Here is a 20,289-nt window from a genome sequence, read left to right as displayed (position 1 = left end):
TATGACTTAAATCAACATTTTGTAAGTTAATTTACATGTAAGTTGTAAGTTTTCAAGTGAAGCATTTGTGCTACACATTTCTTTCTCATTTCCAATAATCTTAATCAGAACAATTTGAAGAATAAATAATTGTGGTGAAATAGCCCTTCTTAAAACTTAGGAGAGGAAAAAAGCTGATACTCACTTTTGTTTTCTTCTTCTTTACTCTCTCCCCAAAGCAGATTGCCAAATTGAGGCAGCAGCTGCAACGCAGCAAGCAGAGCAGTCGGCACAGTAAGGACAAAGATCGGCAGTCACCTCTCCATGGCAGCCATACAACAGTCAGCCATACTCAGGTAGGTTAAATTCTTCTTGTCCATATTTTAACAATTCCTTTTAGTTCATTATTAAGGGAGAATTAGTCTTTGGGAGACTTAAAACTATAGCAAAACACTTAGCTTCACTAAATTACTACACTTTGATAAATTATTGGTTTTTTTAGAACCAGTTTTTAACCAATTTTAGTAACAGGTATAACAGATATAGTGGTCCCAAGGATGGTACTTACCTGAGATAAAATCATAGGTCATGTTCTTATGGAAAATTGAAGATTACCTTGTTTAATCATTCTACTAGCTCCTTAAACTATGTTTCCATGCATTTTACCTCTCTTCCTTAAAAAATTGAAAATTAAAGTTTTATTTTCCCCCAAGAAATGTATACTAACGTATCTTATGGAACAAAATCTTAAAAATGCCACTTTAGAGTAAATTAACAAATATTGGTGTTAAGTCTTAATAAATTAAATATGATACTGTAGCCACATAATATATTTATGGATTATTTCACAAGATGAGGATAATACAAAATTAGGAAATGTATTGATTTAACTCACTATCACAGAAACTCAAAGTAGAGAAGAATCGCTGCATTTTTTTGATGCTGAGTAATACTTGATAAAAAACATAGTATTCATATATGGTTATAAAAAAGTTCTTATTAAACTGAAAATTAGACAACATCCTAATGTGATTAACTATAAATATAGTGAGATCCCATCCTTAAAATATTGGCAGCATTATGTCAAGGTAAAAAAATCACAAATGTCTACAATTATTGACATTCTGTATAAAGCAGTAAGAACATCACTAATTGCGTATGATAGTATATATTTAGAAAGTCGTAGTAAATTAGCCAGACTATTAGAGCTAATTATCAGATCGTTAAAATGGAAAATGCTAATAATACTTAGTGTTGATGAGGATGTAAAACAGAACAGTTATTCATTGCTAATAGGAGCATGCAGTGATACAACCATTTGGGGAAACAGTTTTATTATTTTCTTAAGAAATTAAGCATATACTGATTGCTCTAGTTTGCTTCTCTATTGCTGTGATAAAACACTCTGACCAAAAACAACTTGGTATGGAAAAGGTTTATTTGGCTAACATGTCCTGATCAGTGTCTATTGTTCAGGGAAGCCAGAACAAGAGCTCAGCCAGGGACCTAGAGGCAGGAACTGAAGTACAGACCATGGAGGAACACTGCTTACTGACTTACTCCTCTGGCCTATGCCCAGCCTTCTTCGTTATAGATTCTAGGACCACCTGCCCAGGGATGGCATCACCCATATTGGGCTGGCCCTCCCATATCACTCTACAATTAAGAAAATACCTCACAGACATACGCAAAGGTCAATCCAGTAGAAGAAATTCCCCAAGTGAATTCCTTCTTCCCAGGTGTGTCAAGTTGACAACTGAAGCTATCCAGCACAATGACCATTCACTATAATATTTCTACCTTTAGGTATCCACAAGAAATTAAAGCATATCTACATAAATGCTTTATTCATGGTAATAACAAAATTTTTGATAATAAAATGGACAAATATTTTTGGCTTATGAATGGACAAACAGCATTTCATATACAACAAAATAATACTATTCAGTAAGATGAAGAGACTAAGCTGTCACATATGACAGTGTGGTTGAATTTCAGAAATATTTTGCTAAGTGAAAAGAGAATAAAGTTATATGTAGTTTATGTATGATTTGTTGCATTAAATTCTCAAGACAATAAAATAACATAAATTATTAGGAGTGGGAATTGAATGCAGCAAGGCCCTAAGGAATATTTTTTGAGTAATGGAAGGTTTTTTTGTTTTAAATATTTTATTTATTATTTTTATTTTATGTGTATGAGTGTATTGCTTGCGTGTATGTGAGTGTACTCGTGTCTTACAATGCTGTGGAGGTCAGTAGAGGGCTTCAGATTCCCCTGGAACTGGAGTTAAGGACAGTTCGTAGCCACCATGTGGGCACTGGGAATCGAACCTGGGTCCTGCAAGAGCAGTGTTCTTAACCGCTGAGCCATCTCTCCAGCCCCTGAGTAATGGAAGGTTATTTTTAGCATGACTGCACTAATAATTGGATGCCTGTGTATGTTAGCAAAGCTCAACTAACTGCATGCTTAAATGTATTGGTTTATTGTATGCTGATCATACCTAATCAATATTATAACACAAATTGGTATGCCTTAGATATTTGAAGTGGAAGGTCATATGTTCTTTCCTTTTTCTCCTTAATCTGTTAGCATTAATATATTCACTAATTTATTTTAAGCACTATTTCTAGGAATATGCCATCACATTAGCTTAATTCATTTCTTGTCTTAACAAAAAAGACCAATACAATTAAACTTGCATTTAAATTTTGTGTCTGGTTATTCATAGGAATAATTTTTCTTTGCTCTACAAATATTTATCAGTGAAATATGAAGCCTAGTTTAGGAAATGCTTTTGAAAGTACTCTTAAGAACAAAAACAGGTTAAATGAAAGAAATGTGCAGATACTGATTTTTTTAAAAACTGGCTGCTACACATATACACAGGTATTGTTGCTATTCTAATCATTATTGTGATTGGAATTTTACTTTGTAAAAAGGCGAAATGAGATCTGGAGAGATTGCTCAGAGGTTAAGAGCACTGGCTACTCTTCAGAAGACCTGGATTTGATTTCCAGCACCCACATGGGAGCAGCTAAGGGAATCCAACCCCCTCTTCTGACCTCTGGGGACATTACACAACACAGGTGCACTTACATATTTGCAGACAATACATTCATATAACATAAAAAATATTTTTTACGGGGATGTCAGAGTATATGGGCTCCAGTTGGGGGAGGGGGGAGAGGCTATGGAAGGGTGCCATTTGGGATGTGGGTATAAAGATGAATAAGATTGCTTGGGATGTTCTATATGAAGTACACAAAAAAATCAATTAAAAAATTTTAAAGAGAAATGAAATTTAATGAAACGATTAAATTGTAGACATAAATATTCACTAGTCTTATATATTTTGAGTAATATTAAAAACATAAGATCCTAGCAATTCTAATTAAAAGAAATACGCACACTATACATGTTTATTGAGGATATGAAATCTAGAGATAGATTGCCCTAACACATTAATTGATGGGGGTATATTTTTAAAATACCTATTTATCTCAAATTAATACGCATGTTGTGTTTCAGTTACAGTGAGTACTTTATGAAATTTTTATTTAAAGTGTTGTTTTCAAAAGTCATATTGTTAACAAGCCCATTGTTCTAAAAGAAAATTTGAAAAAGACTTTTCCTATATGACATCAAATTGTGCTATAAAATTACAGTAATTAAAGTGGAGCTCTGAATAGAAATTATTAGATAATATCTCAAGGAGCTCAAATAGAGAATTCTCAAAGAAATATGAGATCAGTTGGATTAATATATGGGGGAAAATCCTAAGTCTTCTACTTTATACTATACAGAGAAATAAATCATGATAGGTATAGTATAAAAACCTTAGAAATACTAAAAATTTTTTGATAATGAAATAGAAAATGTATGATGGAGCTAAAACTTCAGTGTGCTCATTTGTCGATAAAAGATAAGGCACCAGTTCACAGGGTAGGTGCATAACTTTGAATGTGGGAAATATTAATATGCTGGTCAGCAGCCAACAATCTGCCACATTACAAATCATATGTATAAGTTTTAATTATTCAGTATATGATGAGGTCATGTATTGTTCAAGTTTTGCCTTTTTAGTTTTTATTTTCTTTATTTCCTTCTTGTATAATTTCCTTGAGCACACAAATATCCATTAACATTTTTTGGTAACTTTTATAATAACTATTAGAAGAAGCTGACTTCTTTTTAAAAACTCTTGCAAAGGACTTTTGAAAACAACTGTAAACTGTTAAAGTGAGTGTTGAATTTAACATAATATTATTGCGTAGCCCAATAATCCATGTACTGGATAGGTTAGTTGTCAACTTGACACACCTGGGTAGAGGGAGCCCTAACTGAGGAATTGTCTCCATTGTACTGGCCTGTGGCCATGTCTGTGGGATGTGTTCTTAAGTGATGTAGGAGGGCCTAGCCCACTGTGGGCAGTGCCACCCCTGGGCAGGTTGCTCTGTATTGTATAAGAAAGCAGGCTGAACATGGGCCAGTGGAACAAGCCAGTAAGCAGCATTCCTCCATGGCCTGTCCTTCAGCTCTGTGCTCCAGGTTCCGGTCCTGAGTTCCTACCTTGGGTTCCCTCAGTGATGAACTGTTACTTGGGAGATGTAAGCCAGATAAACCCTTTCCTCCCCCAAGTTGGTATTAGTCAGAGTATTTTGTCACAGCAGTGGAGAAACAAACCAGAACAATTTAATAGATTATCTTTTAACTATTGACAAAATGGAAACTCAAGTACTAAAAGTAGCTATCACTGTATAGGGAATAGATGGGTTTTTTTTTTTAACTATACACACACAGCTTTACAGTAGAATCACATAATAACTTACACAATACCAGCTATACTTTCCCAATAAGACAAAGAAGACATTAAAAATTTAAGATTCTGTTTGCCCTTCTACTGAGTGAGTGTATATATTATACAACTATACCCTTGCAGTTACATAAAAGGATTTAAAGGATTATTTTGACTCCATGTTTTTTACCTTCCTTACTTTATAACTTAAATTTCTGTGTATGTATTTGAATTCTTAATGTATTTGAAATGGCAAAAATAATGGCTGAGTTCTACATATTAAAGTTTTTTGTTTCTTGTTTTTATTTAGGGATGGGGTGGTGTTTGAGGTTCAACCTAGGGCCTCACGTATGCTAAGCAAAAGTCTGCCAGTGAGCTACATCCCTACCTCTTCAGTTTTAAGATTTATCATGCTCTAATTCTTGATTGCTTTGACCACAAATAATTTGTCTGTACTTTATCTCTGCCTCAAAGGCTATTGGATCAAGGTCAGTCCCTATGCCTCTGTCAAATATATCAGTGCCAAAATCAGCTGTTTCACGTGTGCCCTGCAATGTAGAAGGAATAAGTCCTGAATTGGAAAAGGTATTCATCAAAGAAAATAATGGGAAGGAGGAAGTGTCCAAGGTAAGATTACATGTGGTATTTAAATCATTTTGTTCAATAATATTACAATATCTCAAAATATTTTTGGGATAACAGCTTTATGGAGATAAAATTTCCATATACTCTTTTGTGCCATCTCTCATTTTCCTCTTAATATTCCTGGCTCTAGGCTACCACTGATCCACTCTGGGTCTATGGATAGTCCTATTCTAGACATTTCAAATAAATGGGATCATATATTTATGTATGTAACTGGCTTTTATTTTCACTTAGCATAGTAAAATATGTAACTGGATTTTATTTTCACTTAGCGTAGTATGCTTAAGAGTCATCCATGTTGTAACATTTATCAGTATTTCCTTCTTATTTCCAGATAGTACTTAGTTGTATGGATTTTTCTAGTCAACAACTGAATACATTTAAATCATTTCTACTTTTTAATCTATGTTGCCATGAATAGTTGTGTACAAACTTTCATTTGAATGTAATTTTTTCATCTTGGAGTACTTAGAATTGGAATGACCAAATTTTATAACTCTTTGTTTAATGTTTGTAAGAACTTCCAGGCTGTTGCCAAAGCATCTATATATCATTTTACATTCGCACCAGTAAGAAGGTTCTGATTTCTCTACATTTTCACTAAAACTTACAGTAATCTTTCTTTCTTCATTATAGCCAACCTGTAGTGGGAACAGTGTGGCGGCATCTTACCATAATGTTGATTTGTATTCCTAATGGATAATAACACTAAATATCTTTTCATAAGTTATTGATAATTTGTTTTCCTTAGGGAATTTTTTATTTAGGACCTTCTATTTTAAAATTGAACTTTTTATTATTGAGCTGTAATTGTTATTCATAAAAATTCCCTGAGACCAAGAAGTCCCATGGGTTATCCTCTGACCTTTGTGTGTGTGTGTGCCCACATACATACATTCACACTGATATACTCAAATAAGTGCAAGTTAAAAAAAAAAAAAAAAAAAAAACTTGTTCCCCTCTGAAACCCTGTGAGCTGATCTTCTGTTGTCCACATTGCTCTCAGCACTTCTATCTTTCAGGCTCCTACTAGAATGGCCATTAAGCTCTGCATACAACACTGAATTGCTTTTTTAGTCCAAAGTTTCAAAGTCTTCTATTTTTCTCCAAAAAAAAAAAAGATGAGGTTCTTCACGGCAACAACCCCATTCTCAACACCAACTTTTCTGTTGCTGTGGCAAAATATCATGACCAGAAGCATCTTAAGGAAATAAGTTTCTTTGTATTATGGTTCCAGGAGGCTAGATGTCCATAATGGCTGGGGAGGCATAGCAACTGGAGCAGGAAGCTGAGAGATCACATCTCGGTCTCACACAGGACAGGAGAGGGGAGAGAAAGAATATGAATAGGAAGTGGGGTGAGACTGTAAACTCTCAAGGCCAACCCCCAGTGATGTAGTTCCTTTATCAAGGTTCCACATCCTAAAAGTTCTGTTACCTCCCCAAACAGCACCACCAACTGGGGACTAAGTGTTTAAATATTTGAGACTATGTAGGACATTTTTATTCAAACCACAACATAAATTAATATATGCTATCTAGTTGTAGATTAAGAAATAGAAATACAGAGAAATTTTATTAGGTAAGACATAAAGGAAGCATAAGCCAAATTCATAGATATTTTACAGCTCTTTGTGCATTATTCTTTTACTGACTCCTAGTATTGCCATTTTTATTGAGCTAACATTTTCTTCAGAATTTGACCAATGAATCTTTTATTATATTCCTTAATTGGAAACTTATAATAACAAAGTGAACTGATATTTAGATAATTGAATAATTTCTTTAGAGTATTATCAGTTTGTGATATTGGTGTCTGATTCATTAGCATCACATAGACAAATGAAATTTCTATTTCAATCAATCATTTCATATTTCACCTTTCACTCACTTATTATAGAATATATTGCTATTGGGGCCTGGAAAGCTGGCTCAGCAGTTAAGAGCACTGGCTATGCTTACAGATGACCAGGGTTTGCTTGCAGAAGACCTAGGTTTGCTTGCAGAATACCTGGGTTTGAATCCCCAGCACTCACATGGTAGTTAACAACCATCTGTAACTCCAACTCCAGGGGATCTGATGCCCTCTTCTGTCCTTTGAAGGCACTGTAGGGCACAGGTGCACTTATATACATGCAGGCAATACACCCATACATAGAATTTTTTTTTACATAAAATAATTTTTTTGTCTTTTTGAGACAAGGTCTCCCTGTAGCCCCAACTGGCCTAGAGCTCACTATGTACACAAGGCTGGCCTTGAAGTCACAGAGATTCCTCTGCCTCCTGAGTGCTGGGATTAAAGGTGTGTGGCCACCACGCCCAGCTAATAAAAATAATTTTTAAAAAGAAAATATTAATATATTTTTAATCTTGCCTAATTTTCCTTTCTCCATTTTTTTTCCTCTTACAGTGTTTCTGAATCTTAAAATGACAAGAGCTCAGAGCAGGGAGGAGTAGGTACGCCAGTGAAAATAAATTTGAAACAAGTGAACATTAGCTTATTTTCTATGCATTGTACTTCTGTCTATATAATAACAGTGTTTTAAATTATTTAAGAAAAATAGCATACAGAATTTTACACGTTGACTGTAGTTTATCGGCAGATAAATGAGGGAAATGAAATGAGAGCTAAGTGACTGTTGTAGAATAGAAGGGTTCACTCAAACAGATCTAGTGCCACTTTACCCTTTTACTGCCTTTACTATTTCAAGTAGTGCATTAAAACAGAACATTAGTAGTCATAAGAAATTAGTAGAATTGTTGAGATGATTATTCTCCACTGAATGCTAGTAAAATAAATTTCTATTAGAAATTTTGGGTAATTCAAAGGAAGTAGAAGTTCTTGGTTCAGGAAGCCATGTAATGTTTAAAGGGAACAATTTGAAATAATAAACTTTTAGTTGAATAAAAGCAACATGCCTATAAATTACCTAAGATACAAAGTTTTTTATTCACTGAGGAATAAATTATAGTGGTGACAGTGGTGGAATATGACATCTGAAGACCTAGCCCATGCTTTCTTAATGAATAGAATGTACATGCGTCACCCACATGCTTAATCTGATGTTCCTCTTACAGCCTTTGGATATACCAGATGGTCGCAGAGCTCCTCTCCCTGCTCACTACCGGAGCAGTAGTACACGCAGCATAGACACCCAGACTCCTTCTGTACAGGAGCGCAGCAGCAGCTGTAGCAGCCACTCCCCGTGTGTATCCCCCTTTTGTCCTCCTGAATCCCAGGATGGCAGCCCTTGTTCAACAGAAGATTTGCTCTATGATCGGGATAAAGGTGAGAATGGAGTTATCCATTGAAATGGAGAGCTTCCTGTTGCTCATTGTAGTCTGTGTCTTAGACCATTACATCATTTTTTTCCCTTTGTTTAATAGTGAGAATGTAAAAGTTGAGTTAATACGGCTTTGCTTGTTCATTGGTTTCATGTTCCACCTTCTTTGTGACTCTCACAAACATCTTCCATAAATGTGTCAGAGAAGCACAGTGCCTGGTTCTAACAGCTAACAAAAGCTGCAAAGCAGAGTGTATACAACTTAATGCAGGTATTTATTTCGTTTCATTAAGAGCTGCTGATGGTTCTGATAGAGTAGTTTATATTTCTCATGTCTAAAATTAGACTTTATAGTCTGTGATTTTGGAAAGATATTTTCTAATGGTGTTTTGGAAGAATGAGTGTATGTGTGTTCATATATGTGTATGTACTCATATGCATGTGGAGGGCAGAAGTTAATGTCAAGTATCTTCCTCAGTTGCTTGTTTGTGTGTATGTGTGTGCTTATGTCATACATACACGAGTGTGCAGGTGTGTGTGTCCATGCATACATATGCGAAGGCCAGAGCAAGCTGTCAGGTGCCTTCCTCTATTGCTCTCTACTTTTCATCACCTTAAGATATGATCTCTCACTGAACCAGAAACTTGCCTTTTGAGCTAGACTGACTGGCCAATGAACCCTCAGAATCCACTTATCTCTAACTCCACCAGTGCTGAGAGGTTTATAGACACTTGCATCCATGTGTTGCTTTTTACATGGGTGCTGGGGATTCGAACTCAGGCCCCTGGGCTTGCAGAACCATTGCTCTTACCCACTGAGCCATCTCCCCAGACCCTCTCTCTACCTTAATTTTTGAGATAGAATCTTTCAACATTTTAGTTCAATATTTTGGCTAGATTTACTATCCAGGGAGCCTCTGGGAGCTGCTTGTCTCTGCTTTCCAGCACTGGGTTCACAGATACACACCACCCATGCATTGTATATGCATGGGTGCCTGGCATCCAAACTCAGGTCCTCATATTTGTACAGGAAGCATTTTATCCAGTGACTCATCTTTTCAGCTCCTCCATTTTATTTTTTGAAACAGGATTTCTCACTGAACCTGGAGCTCACCAGCTGTGCTAGGCTGGCTGGCCAGTGAGCTCCAGGAATCCACCTGACTTTTCTTCCCAGTACTGAGATCATAGATGTACACTTCCATGTCTGGGTTTTTTAAGTGAGTTCTGGGCATCTGAACTCAGGTCCTCATTTATGTGTCAAGTATTTTACTTACTGAGCCATCTCCCCAGCCCCATAACTATATTTTTAAGCAAGTAGACAAACTTTAATGAGTACCTCCAGGACTTCACCTTAAGGTTTGTAGATGAGTTATTAACTAGCTTTTGGGACCCTCTGTCTTTTCTTACTGCCTATCAGGTCCAGATTTTTTTCTGTGCTCTTACCATCATGCTTGCCCACCAAGAGTCACCTTGTTCTTTGTGTTCTGGCCCATAACATCTAGCTGCAGAAGGCAGTATTGATTGCCCACCTTCCATGTTCTTTGACTACTTTCAGAGAGAAACTGAACTTACTTTTTTTTAAAAAAAAATAATGCATTGGTTACTTCTCACTATAAAGAAATCATTAACAAAAACTTAAAAACATCATACTTGTTTTTTATGGTCCCTTTTCCAATTTGACCACTACGCTCTCTATGATTTGTTTCATTTTGTGGTGGTGTTGTATGTAAAATGCCTGGATTGTAAGTGTTCAGCCCAGTGAATTTTTACATATGTATGTACTCATGAAGGAAGAATCAAGGTACAGCTAGAACAAAGCTGTCATCTCATAAGGCTCCTTTAGTCTTTTCCCCAGGAAGTACCCTTCCCCTTTATACCTGGAAGTAATTGCTAGTCTGACTTCCTCCACAATTTGATTTCTGCCTGTTACCTGAATTTCAAAGAAATGGAATGCTGCTGGTATGTCACATATGCTTTAGTGTCTGACTTTATTTTGCATAGTATACCTCTTAAGAAATGTTACATGGTAGCTACTTTGGACTTTGCACATAGACAACTTTCCCCTTTTGGATCCGTTCTTTACTGAAAACTTTGTAGATATCCTTCTTCTATTAAATAGAGTGTATTAACGAAAGCTGGGCATGGTGGTGCACTCCTTTAACCCCAGCAGTCAGGAGGTAGAGGCAGGCAGATCTCTGTGAGTTCAAGGCCAACCTGTTCTCCATAGCAAGACCATGGAGAGACCATGTTTCAAAAAAAAGACCCCCAAAAAGTGTTTAATGATGTCTTTAGACATACCTCGTTTTTTTAAAATGTCAAACTAAGAAATTTTTATTTCACCAAAAAATTGTGCTAGTCACCTTTAATCACTTCCTCACAATCATTTTGCTGTAGATATTTCATAGTACAATAAAAAATACCTTGCTTCTAGTAGGAATGTTTATTTTGAAGTTAAATGGAAATATTAAATAACTGTAGCTAGGCTATATTGATGGTAAATGTTAAAGCAGGTTTGTCTGATTTCAGAATTCATTTTTTCATATTAATGGAAAGGATAAATACAACAGAAACCAATCAGTTTTACTACTTTCTAACACCTGTGATTGGGTCAGAGTGTGAAAATAATGAGGTTAGTAAGCCTGAGAAATTCTGAAGTTGTATTTTTTTTTCACTGAATACCATGGATATTGAGAAAGGCTAAACCCAAACTAGGATTTAGTGGCAAGATGGTGGATGAGTGCATTATGATTGACTGGTTGTGAGGTTGCCTTCAGGGCCTCTTAAGTGAATATGCTCATGAGGCAGATAAATACATGATTTCAGTAGCGCTGAAGAGCTCTTCATTTAGATCCTGTTTCAAACAATGTTGAAACTATATTCTTTAGCATGTTTTTTAAAATAAAGATTTAGACTCTGTTTTGAGAAAGTATAGTTATATTATTCTCTTGCCCTGAGTCTTTTGCAGACCTTAAGAACAGCCCTGCCTATGAAACTACACAGAAATGCATTTGAATCCTGTGAAGTTTTGGACATAAAACTTAATTTTCAAATATTCAACAAGTTATATCTGCTGTCACAAAAATAATCATTGTTTTTACCTATTAGCTTCCCTGCTTAGGCCTTCAAGAGAGATTGTAAACCACTTTTCCTCCATGGCTTATCCTAAACATTTCTATTGTTGGCCTTGTTTCTTCTAATTATTTAGTAATCTGAGTGCTGACCATTTAAAAAAAAATCCTACTCCATTATTTGGGAGTTCTATGAGGTACTGTAGCAAAGTGCTTAGCACAACCTTGATATACAGAAAATACTAAATGATAATATTGCTAATAGTGGTTTGTTTTTTAATTTTATGTGTGTGTGCTTTTGTGTGCATGTATGTATGTGGGAGTACATGGGTATTTTCATGCACATGTGTGTGGAGGCCAGAGGACAACCCCAAGTGTTACCATCAAAAATGCTATCCTTTGAGGCAGGTTCTCTAATTGGTCTGGAGCTCTCCAATTAGGCAAACCTAGCTGACTAGTGAGCCACATGGGTCTTCCTGTTTGTGCCTCCCCAGCTGAGATTAGAAGTGTGTACCACTGTACCTGGCTGTTTGCATGGGTTCTGGGAATTGAACTCAACTCCTCATGCTTGCTCAGCAAGCATTTTATCCAATGGAGCTAGAGATCTCCAGCCACTGTGGTAGCTTATACCTATAATCCCAGGCTGGAAGATTGCTATGAGTGTGAGACCAGTCAGAACTGCATAGTGAGTTGTAGTCCATACAGCTTTGGCTACAATGTGAGACCCCATCTGAGAGACGGGTGCAGAGCAGGAGAGATGTGATAAACATTTCAGGAGTTTTGCCATTATCTATAAGACAGTCTCATTAGTTTCTTAAAATACTACTATATTTGGCTTAGAGGCATTATTTTGTGATTAAGATCAAGTAGATGATCCTGTTCCCTGGAGAAATGTGTGGCCATCATGTGAAATTTTGATTTCTTAAGCAAACAAAATACTATCTTTGTGAAGAGAAAATTAAAAGTGTTCTAAATTTATATATGCGTCTGTGCATATACATGCACTTTAGGACTGGGAATAGATTATGCTTTTCCACTGAAGTTTTACTTCTGGTTTGCTTAAGTCATGCTTTTTGAGCATTTACTACATGACAGGTTCTCTGCTAGCAAGTGGAGAAAGAGAAGTAAAAAGTAGGTTTTTTTTCTTTAAGGGAGCTATAATTATATAGAGAGTAATAGGAATGTAAAGAGAGAAAATATGCTTTTATATGACAGTGTTGTGAATACTAGAAGGAAAAGAAAGCATTGTTTATAGTTTCTGGTACTGATATGTGTTCTGTGATTCAAACTGTAGAATAGTCTCTGACTCATGGTTTCTCTGTTAGAATCTAAATTCTAGAATGATTTATATTTTTTAATACTAATTTTGTGTTTTTTACACTAAATTATGAATTGGTCTTTTCTAGAAAAAAAATAGTGGAAGTTATATAATTTGCTTGCTGATTTTCTTCAACTATGGAAACATAATAAATACTGTAATTTTCTAGTCATCTAGGATCTATTTGGAGTACCTACATACTTTTGAATTGCTGAGAAATTTCTTAGGTAGAGTAGCTTAGGATATCTTTAGGAGCCTAGATGGACATGCCACAGAAGAGGAGAGCCAGCTGCAGTGAATGTGTGCTAATGAAAGGTGTCCTGTGAGCTGATGATTTTTCTAGTATTCGTATGTTATGTATTTATCCTTTTCCTGGCTTTGTTAACATTATCTTTGCCTATTTCTAACATCTATTCTCCATGAATCATGTATAATTTGAGACTAAATAATTTTATTTAAAAAGCACATGGGGTTTTTTAGGGGGGGGTGTTGTTTGTTTACTATGTCAATTATAGTACCAGAACAAAACACTCTATTGAGAAAGTTAACCATTGTTGAGAAACTTACTTCAGGTGGATACTTTTGTTTCAGGTTTATTTGTTTGGGCTGAATTGGGTTCTGTTATTTGCCTAAGATTTTTTTTCCAGTAAGCTAAAGACAGGGGCAGGCAGCCTGGTCACATGTGTAGAGTTGTCAAGCTAACTGACTGAAAAGAGCCATAATTCCTAAGCTTTTATTGGAGAACTAGGATCCTGAAGTCAAGCTCTTATCTTGGCATGTCTCATCTTGATATTGTCAGAAATATATATCCAAAGAGTTGGCATAAGTCCTTCCATATCATCATGTCCAAATTGCAAGGGAGGAAAAAAATGTAAAATACAGATGGCAGCTTCAAAATGTTAGTTCTTTTAACAGCTCTGCCAGTGTTCCTTGATGGTAGCCAAACTGGTGCTGGGCAAGCCACAAAATCTAGACTTCAGTCTGCTACTTGTCATTGATCTTTGGCACAAGTAACTCAGGCAGTTGTTAGAAAGTTCTGCAGTTTTGCAAGATATTGTGGAAACATTGATTATTGTAATTATGAAGTAAATGGAGCCATTTTATTCAGGCCAGCTATTGAGAGTTGTATTCCAAGATTTCATAAATCAATTACTTGTGATTTAAACTATATTTTCTTAAAGGAACAATATATGCTGTGTGGATGGAGTTTCCTAAGCCAGGGCATATAAGCCCGTTTAACTCATACTATAGTTTGACTCATTAATATTGCTAAACTTTGGGTTTTAAAAGTCAGCGACCTTTGGTCTCAGGAGAGCAAAAGAAAAGTATTAGCTTGTCTTTATAGGGTCTAGGGCTGATCCTAGGCGGGATGTTGGCATAGCCTGTTTTGGACATTTTTCTTATTCCTTTCTGTATACATTTTAACTGTATTTGTATTTTTCCTTAGGGTTTTACTCCCTAACATCTTGTTTTTATAAGCCTTTACCTTCATTGTACCTTGGCCCTTTTCTTCTAGCTAGCATAATCAGCTAAGATTTGTGACATTTTTCTTTTTGTACTGGATAGTATGAAAACAAATGTTAAGTACATGTTTTAACCATTGTACCTTGAAAAATCATGATTTCCATGGACCTATTTATCAAAAGATTCTGCCTTTATGGTTCAGAGTGTTTATTGTCCTAGAAGAACTTCTTAGTGGTAAAACTGTAGACTGAAACAAAGAAGTTATATCACAGATTAAGACCTTCTATTATAGGATTATGTCCCTAAGGTCATTTCCCCATTTGTCTTTTTCAAGACAGCATACAACAGTATACACATTGCCAGTCTCTGAAAGCTATAATAAGAACCGAGAAACTACCATATTCCTCTTTCCACAGTGCTGACAGCTGCACCAATGGCAGATATTGTGACAGGTTTCTGTGAATGTTATTTGTAATTTGAAACTATTAGTAAGTATACAACTCAGTTTTAGTGGTTGTAGCTCAGTCTAGAATATAAGCAGGTGAAAGTTAAATATTCTTGCATATATGTTTTATCGGCTGTTACCTGCTTACCAGCTTGTAAGTTTCAAAACGGACAGGCAATCTAATTGTGTTCATTGCTTTGCCCCTAGCAAATTCAGTAATACCTAGCATGGTATAGTGCTAAGTAGAGATGTTTTTAAAGTATTCATTTAAGAACTTTCTTCATAGTCTGCCCATGTTAAAAAGGATATACTTTTATAAGTATATTGAAAATCCTAGTGGTTTTTTTCCTTTATATTAAATTATATGAGCTAGGCTTTTAAATGTTAAAAAAAAAGAGTATGATACTCTTAAAGAAAAAATGAAGAGTAATCAACCTGAAGGTTATGCTTAATGATAGGTGCTTTTGGTGAAGGGGGGTAGGCACAAAGTTCACATTTCTTGATGGAATTAAGTGAAAGGAATAGCTTTACCTAACTTGTGTTATTTTCCCCTTCTCACAGTTGGTCCTATGATTGGTAATTGGTACACTCTAATTATGAATGGAAAGAAAAAATATGTTAGCAGCATGGATAGAGGAATAATGAATCTGTTAGGTTTTTCACATAATCTTTTGTGTTCCTCTAAGAAACATTGGCTCCTATAGGCCACTGTTTGTTCCATCTCCTAACAGAAAGCAGACCCAACAAAGGTTACCTGAATTGTTATCCTTTAATTAGAAACAGAATGTTAGAAAGAAACCTGATCATTTAGTTACCTCCTCATATGCCTGATGAAAACACTAGAGTTGAGATGGATCAAAACTTAGTGAAGCAGAGAGCATAAGTAATGAGCTATGACTCGGGCAGATATGTTGAACCCTTGCTCTGCCACACAGTAATGGTGGATCCATGGGCAAATTACTCAGCTGCTGCATATCTCAGTTTCCTCATACAATGTTGTCATTTAATGTACGTCCTTTTTTTTTTTTTTTTTTGGTTTTTTTGAAACAGGGTCTCCCTGTAGCCCCAGCTGGCTTAATATGTAGACCAAGCTGGCCTTGAACTCACAGAGATCTGCCTCTGCCTCCTGAGTTCTTGTTAAAGGTGAGTACCACCATGCCTGGCTTTAATGTTCATCTTAATCCTCGGGGCAAATGACATTGTTGTTAAAGTTTGACTAATTTGAGGCGTAGAGAAATTAGTAACTTCCAGATACCAAAAATGATCTTCTAGAGGAATTTCATACCACATGTTAAAGGCTTTGCAGAAAGAGTAGGCTTTCCATAGTATTCATCTGCTAAAGGACTAGGTGTGTGGAGGACAGTGTGAAATTGTGTAGCTGGAGCATAGGGTTGAATGGTGGACAATAGAAAATAGCAAGAGTGGAGAAATAGAAAAACTATATTTTACAAGGGGTCTTACAGGCATTGCTAACAAAATTAAGGGACCAAGAAAATTAATGTTTCATTAAGGTATTTATACCATTTTGCTTTGTCTTCTCTTTTACATAGAGTAGGTGCTCAGTAAATCCTGAAGTGAACATTTGAAATTGTAGTGAAACCGATTACAAGTTCAAACATCCTACACACACACACACACACACACACACACACACACAACTTTATAAAGTATGAACAACGTTTGAGCTTCTTGAAAACCAATATTCCTGATTTTTTTTAATTTTAAAAGCTTGAGGGTATAAAAAGTAAGGTTATAGCACAATGGCTTCCCACAATCCTTAAATTATTTTCAAAACTATGAAATATTTTGTTTAATCTGTGATTTATGTTTAGTTTCACTGTTATGCTTTATGTTAGTAAAGGCATGAATTTAGTCCATAGGTTGATTTGAGGACTATATTTAATAATAGAATTTTCATTTTTTTAATTTTATTTTTATGTGTATGAGTGTTATGCCTATATGTTTAAGTGCACATATGTCATGCAATGCCCGTAGAGGACATACAAGAGTATCAAATCCCCTGGAACTGGAGTTACAAATCGTTGTTAGCCACCATATGGATGTGGGGATTCAAATCTGGGCCTTCTGTAAGAACAACCAGTGCTCCTAACTGCTGAGCCATCTCTGTAGTCCATTACATTGTTTTTTAATTATCATGTCAGAATAAGTGACTAAGTAACATGCCAGGAATTCCCAGTCTTGCTTATCAGATTGTGCTTAGTAAAAGCAGTGTACTTGTTGTGAATTCACAAAAACAAAAGCAGTTATATTTTAATCCATAGGTAAATACCATTTTAGTTAATGCCTAAAGAGTGATTGCAATATAAAATATACACCTACACAGGAAAGATATTTAACTGATGAACCAAACATTTGGAATGTAATTTTCTATCTCTTACTCAGAAAATTATAAGATCTGAGGTAAGTTACAAAATGTAACAGAAGGCTTCAAGATCATATTTTTTCCCCTTTGTGGAATACTCATCTGAAGGAAATCTTAACTATAATTTGTATTTTATTAAAATTCTGTATAGTCTCATAAAAAGTGAAAATGAAGAAACCTGAGGGACAATAATATAAGCTCTCCTTTTAAGTCCTCAATTTAGTCTTTGAGTTATGGGAAAATACAGGCTTTTTTATACAATTGATAATACTACCTGCTTCTTAAAGTTATTTGTCAAAAAATGTTATATAATTGCGCGGTTTTCCTGGTTTCATTAGGCCGTCAACCCATACTACAGTTGCTAATTTAATTTCCTGAAGCAAAAAAAGTAATTTTAACACCAAAGTGGCAATTCTGTTTAGGCCCATTTATTTAGTCAGTCATATTTAAAACCTAAGTTGCTTGGCTAACTTTTAGGCTTCTTAATTATATTCTTACTATGTCATTGAATATAGTGTTTAACATACTATATTTGTTTTCCCAGTGAATTACTTACCTGGGAAAGAATAAGAATTATAGTCTATTAGTTGTTGCTACAAATTCTATCAAAATACTTTCTGTAGTAATTTGTAGAACCTTCATGGTTTAGGCACTGATTTTCATTTTAAGCATTAGATCTCTATATACCAAAGGATGTTGTTATTACCTGGCAGAGTTGATTGCAGCTGGAGAATCTGGTACTCCAAAGATTATTAGAACTTGGGGAGCTGGCTTAGTTCTTGAAATGCTTACCATGCAAAGATGAGGAACAGAGTTTCATCCTCAGAACACATGTAAAAAGCCAGGGTACTTGCATATGCTTGTCATCCCAGCACTGTGGAGGCAAAGACAGGTAGCTTCCTGAGGCTCACTGGCCAGCCAGCTGCCTACTCTGTAAGCTCCACACTAGTGAGAGACCCTCTTATGAAACAAGGTGGGTATACACCCAAGGTCCTCTGGCCTTCACAGGCACATGCACACACATGCACCCACCCACACAGATCCAAACCAAATATTAGCTTGCTTTCCTGAAAGAAATAAAATGTAATCTTTATGTAACTAAAGAACACTAGTGTAGACCAGTCTATTTAAATTTACCCTCTTCTGCCTGAGAGACGGTGGAATAGACACTTAAATTCTGAATGGTTCGTGTTTAAAATTTGCAATTAGAAGTATTATGTTCTTGCCACTGTTCTTAAGAGCTTTCTGTGTTTTAGGCAATTTCCTGACCCTTTTACACTTAAAAAAAAAATTGTGTATTAGTAATCATTCTCATAGATCAAAAAACAGAGAACAACCTTACTGTAGGTCACTCAAGTAGGCACTACTCAAGTAGTCAGGTAGACTACAAACCACAGTTCTTAGTCTTTTAACAATTACTTCTCAAATTTGTCTGTATTTCAGATGCACTTGGAAGTTTTATCAAAAAGGGAAGAAAATAATACGACTCCTTTTATGGATGAAATTGAACATTAGTATATTTAAACATCTCTGATCATCTAGGGTTAAGAATCATTACTTGGGTTAGAAATACAGCTGTTGTAGAGCACTTGCCTAACATCTATCAGGTCGTAAATCAGTTCCCAGCCCCAGGAAAGAAAAACAACTCACTACTTTTAAATTATTATTGCTTGCTTGAGAATTAATAAATTATTTCATAATCTAATAGAGGTAAAAACCATATGGGGCTGAAGGGATGACTCAGTTAAGAGGACTGTTTGTTCTTGGAAAAGACTCAGGTTTGAATCCCAGCACCCATATGACGGCTAACAACCATCCAGTTCCAGGGAATCCAGTGCCCTCTTCTGTCTTCCGTGGGCATTGCACAACACAGGTACACTTACATACATGCAGGCAATACACTCATACATATACAATAAAAATCAGTCGATCAAAAAAAAGAAAAACCACTTAAAGACTCAGGGCTAGAATAGTACCATAAAAAAGAATTTACATACCTACTTACATAAATCACTCAACATTCATGTATATGATTTATGATTTATTTTTATACCAGCATTATAGGTCATAGAATATACTAGACAACAAAGGTCATTTCTAAGAAATTAAAACAATTTATAAGCTATAAATACACATAGTTTGATACTTTTTCTATATAGAGTTCCAAATTTTAATTTTTTCCAAGCTATAATTTATGATCAAATATTTGGAAATGTTTAGGAAGCTACTCGTTATTTGACCTAAGTATAGAGCACATGCCTAAGTCTGATCTATTATAATAAAATAAGCAATTAAATTGGGGGCGCTGGAGAGATGGCTCAGTGGTCAAGAGCACTGGCTGTTCTTGCAGAAGACCTGGGCTCAAATCCCAGCACCCACATGGCAGCTAACAATGGTCTTGGGGTTCTGGCGCACTCTTATGTCCTCCATGGGCACTGCACAACATGGGTGCACTTACACAGATGCAGGCATAACACTCATACACAGAAAAAAAATTTAGAAATAAGCAATTTAATTATATGCTAACTTGATAGAAATAGTCCATATTTACCAAATACTTGCTTATAGTTCTTTCACACTTTGTCTTTCCAGTTCACCAAATATTAGATCTAAATATCCATAGATAACCAAGTGGTTTTTATTGAGAAGCACAAAAATTTGATTATACTGAAATATTATATTCCTGGGATGTCAATATATTTTTGTTTTTGACACTAACTCTGCCTCCCCTGCAAAAAAGAACAAGAACATATAAGTGGTAAAAGTTGTTTTTTTTTTGTTTTGTTTTGTTTTTTAATTTTTAAAAATGATTTGGGTCTCCCTGCAGCTCCAGCTGTCCTGGAACTCACTATGTAGACCAGGCTGGCCTTGAACTCACAGAGATCTGCCTGCCTCTGCCTCCCGAG

General features: G+C 35.6%; 1 protein-coding gene across 3 annotated transcripts in view; it reads left to right on the top strand.

Annotated features, from left to right (window-relative positions):
• The window catches only part of Glcci1 (glucocorticoid induced 1), a 96,523-nt gene that overhangs the window by 64,103 nt on the left and 12,131 nt on the right, over positions 1-20,289 (top strand). For 2 of the 3 annotated variants that reach the window (XM_008845520.2, XM_017801209.2), the window contains exons 4-6: positions 219-335; positions 5,252-5,404; positions 8,500-8,710. In XM_008845520.2, coding sequence (XP_008843742.1) covers positions 219-335; positions 5,252-5,404; positions 8,500-8,710 — 481 coding nt within the window. The remainder of the gene's footprint in view (positions 1-218; positions 336-5,251; positions 5,405-8,499; positions 8,711-20,289) is intronic. The other variant, XM_008845519.3, reaches the window with a different exon arrangement.

Source organism: Nannospalax galili, unplaced genomic scaffold (genome assembly GCF_000622305.1).
Source record: "Nannospalax galili isolate Female #2095 unplaced genomic scaffold, S.galili_v1.0 scaffold62, whole genome shotgun sequence".
NCBI lineage: Eukaryota > Metazoa > Chordata > Mammalia > Rodentia > Spalacidae > Nannospalax > Nannospalax galili.
Note: the sequence above shows the minus strand (reverse complement) of the source record. Positions and strands in the feature narration are given on the sequence as shown.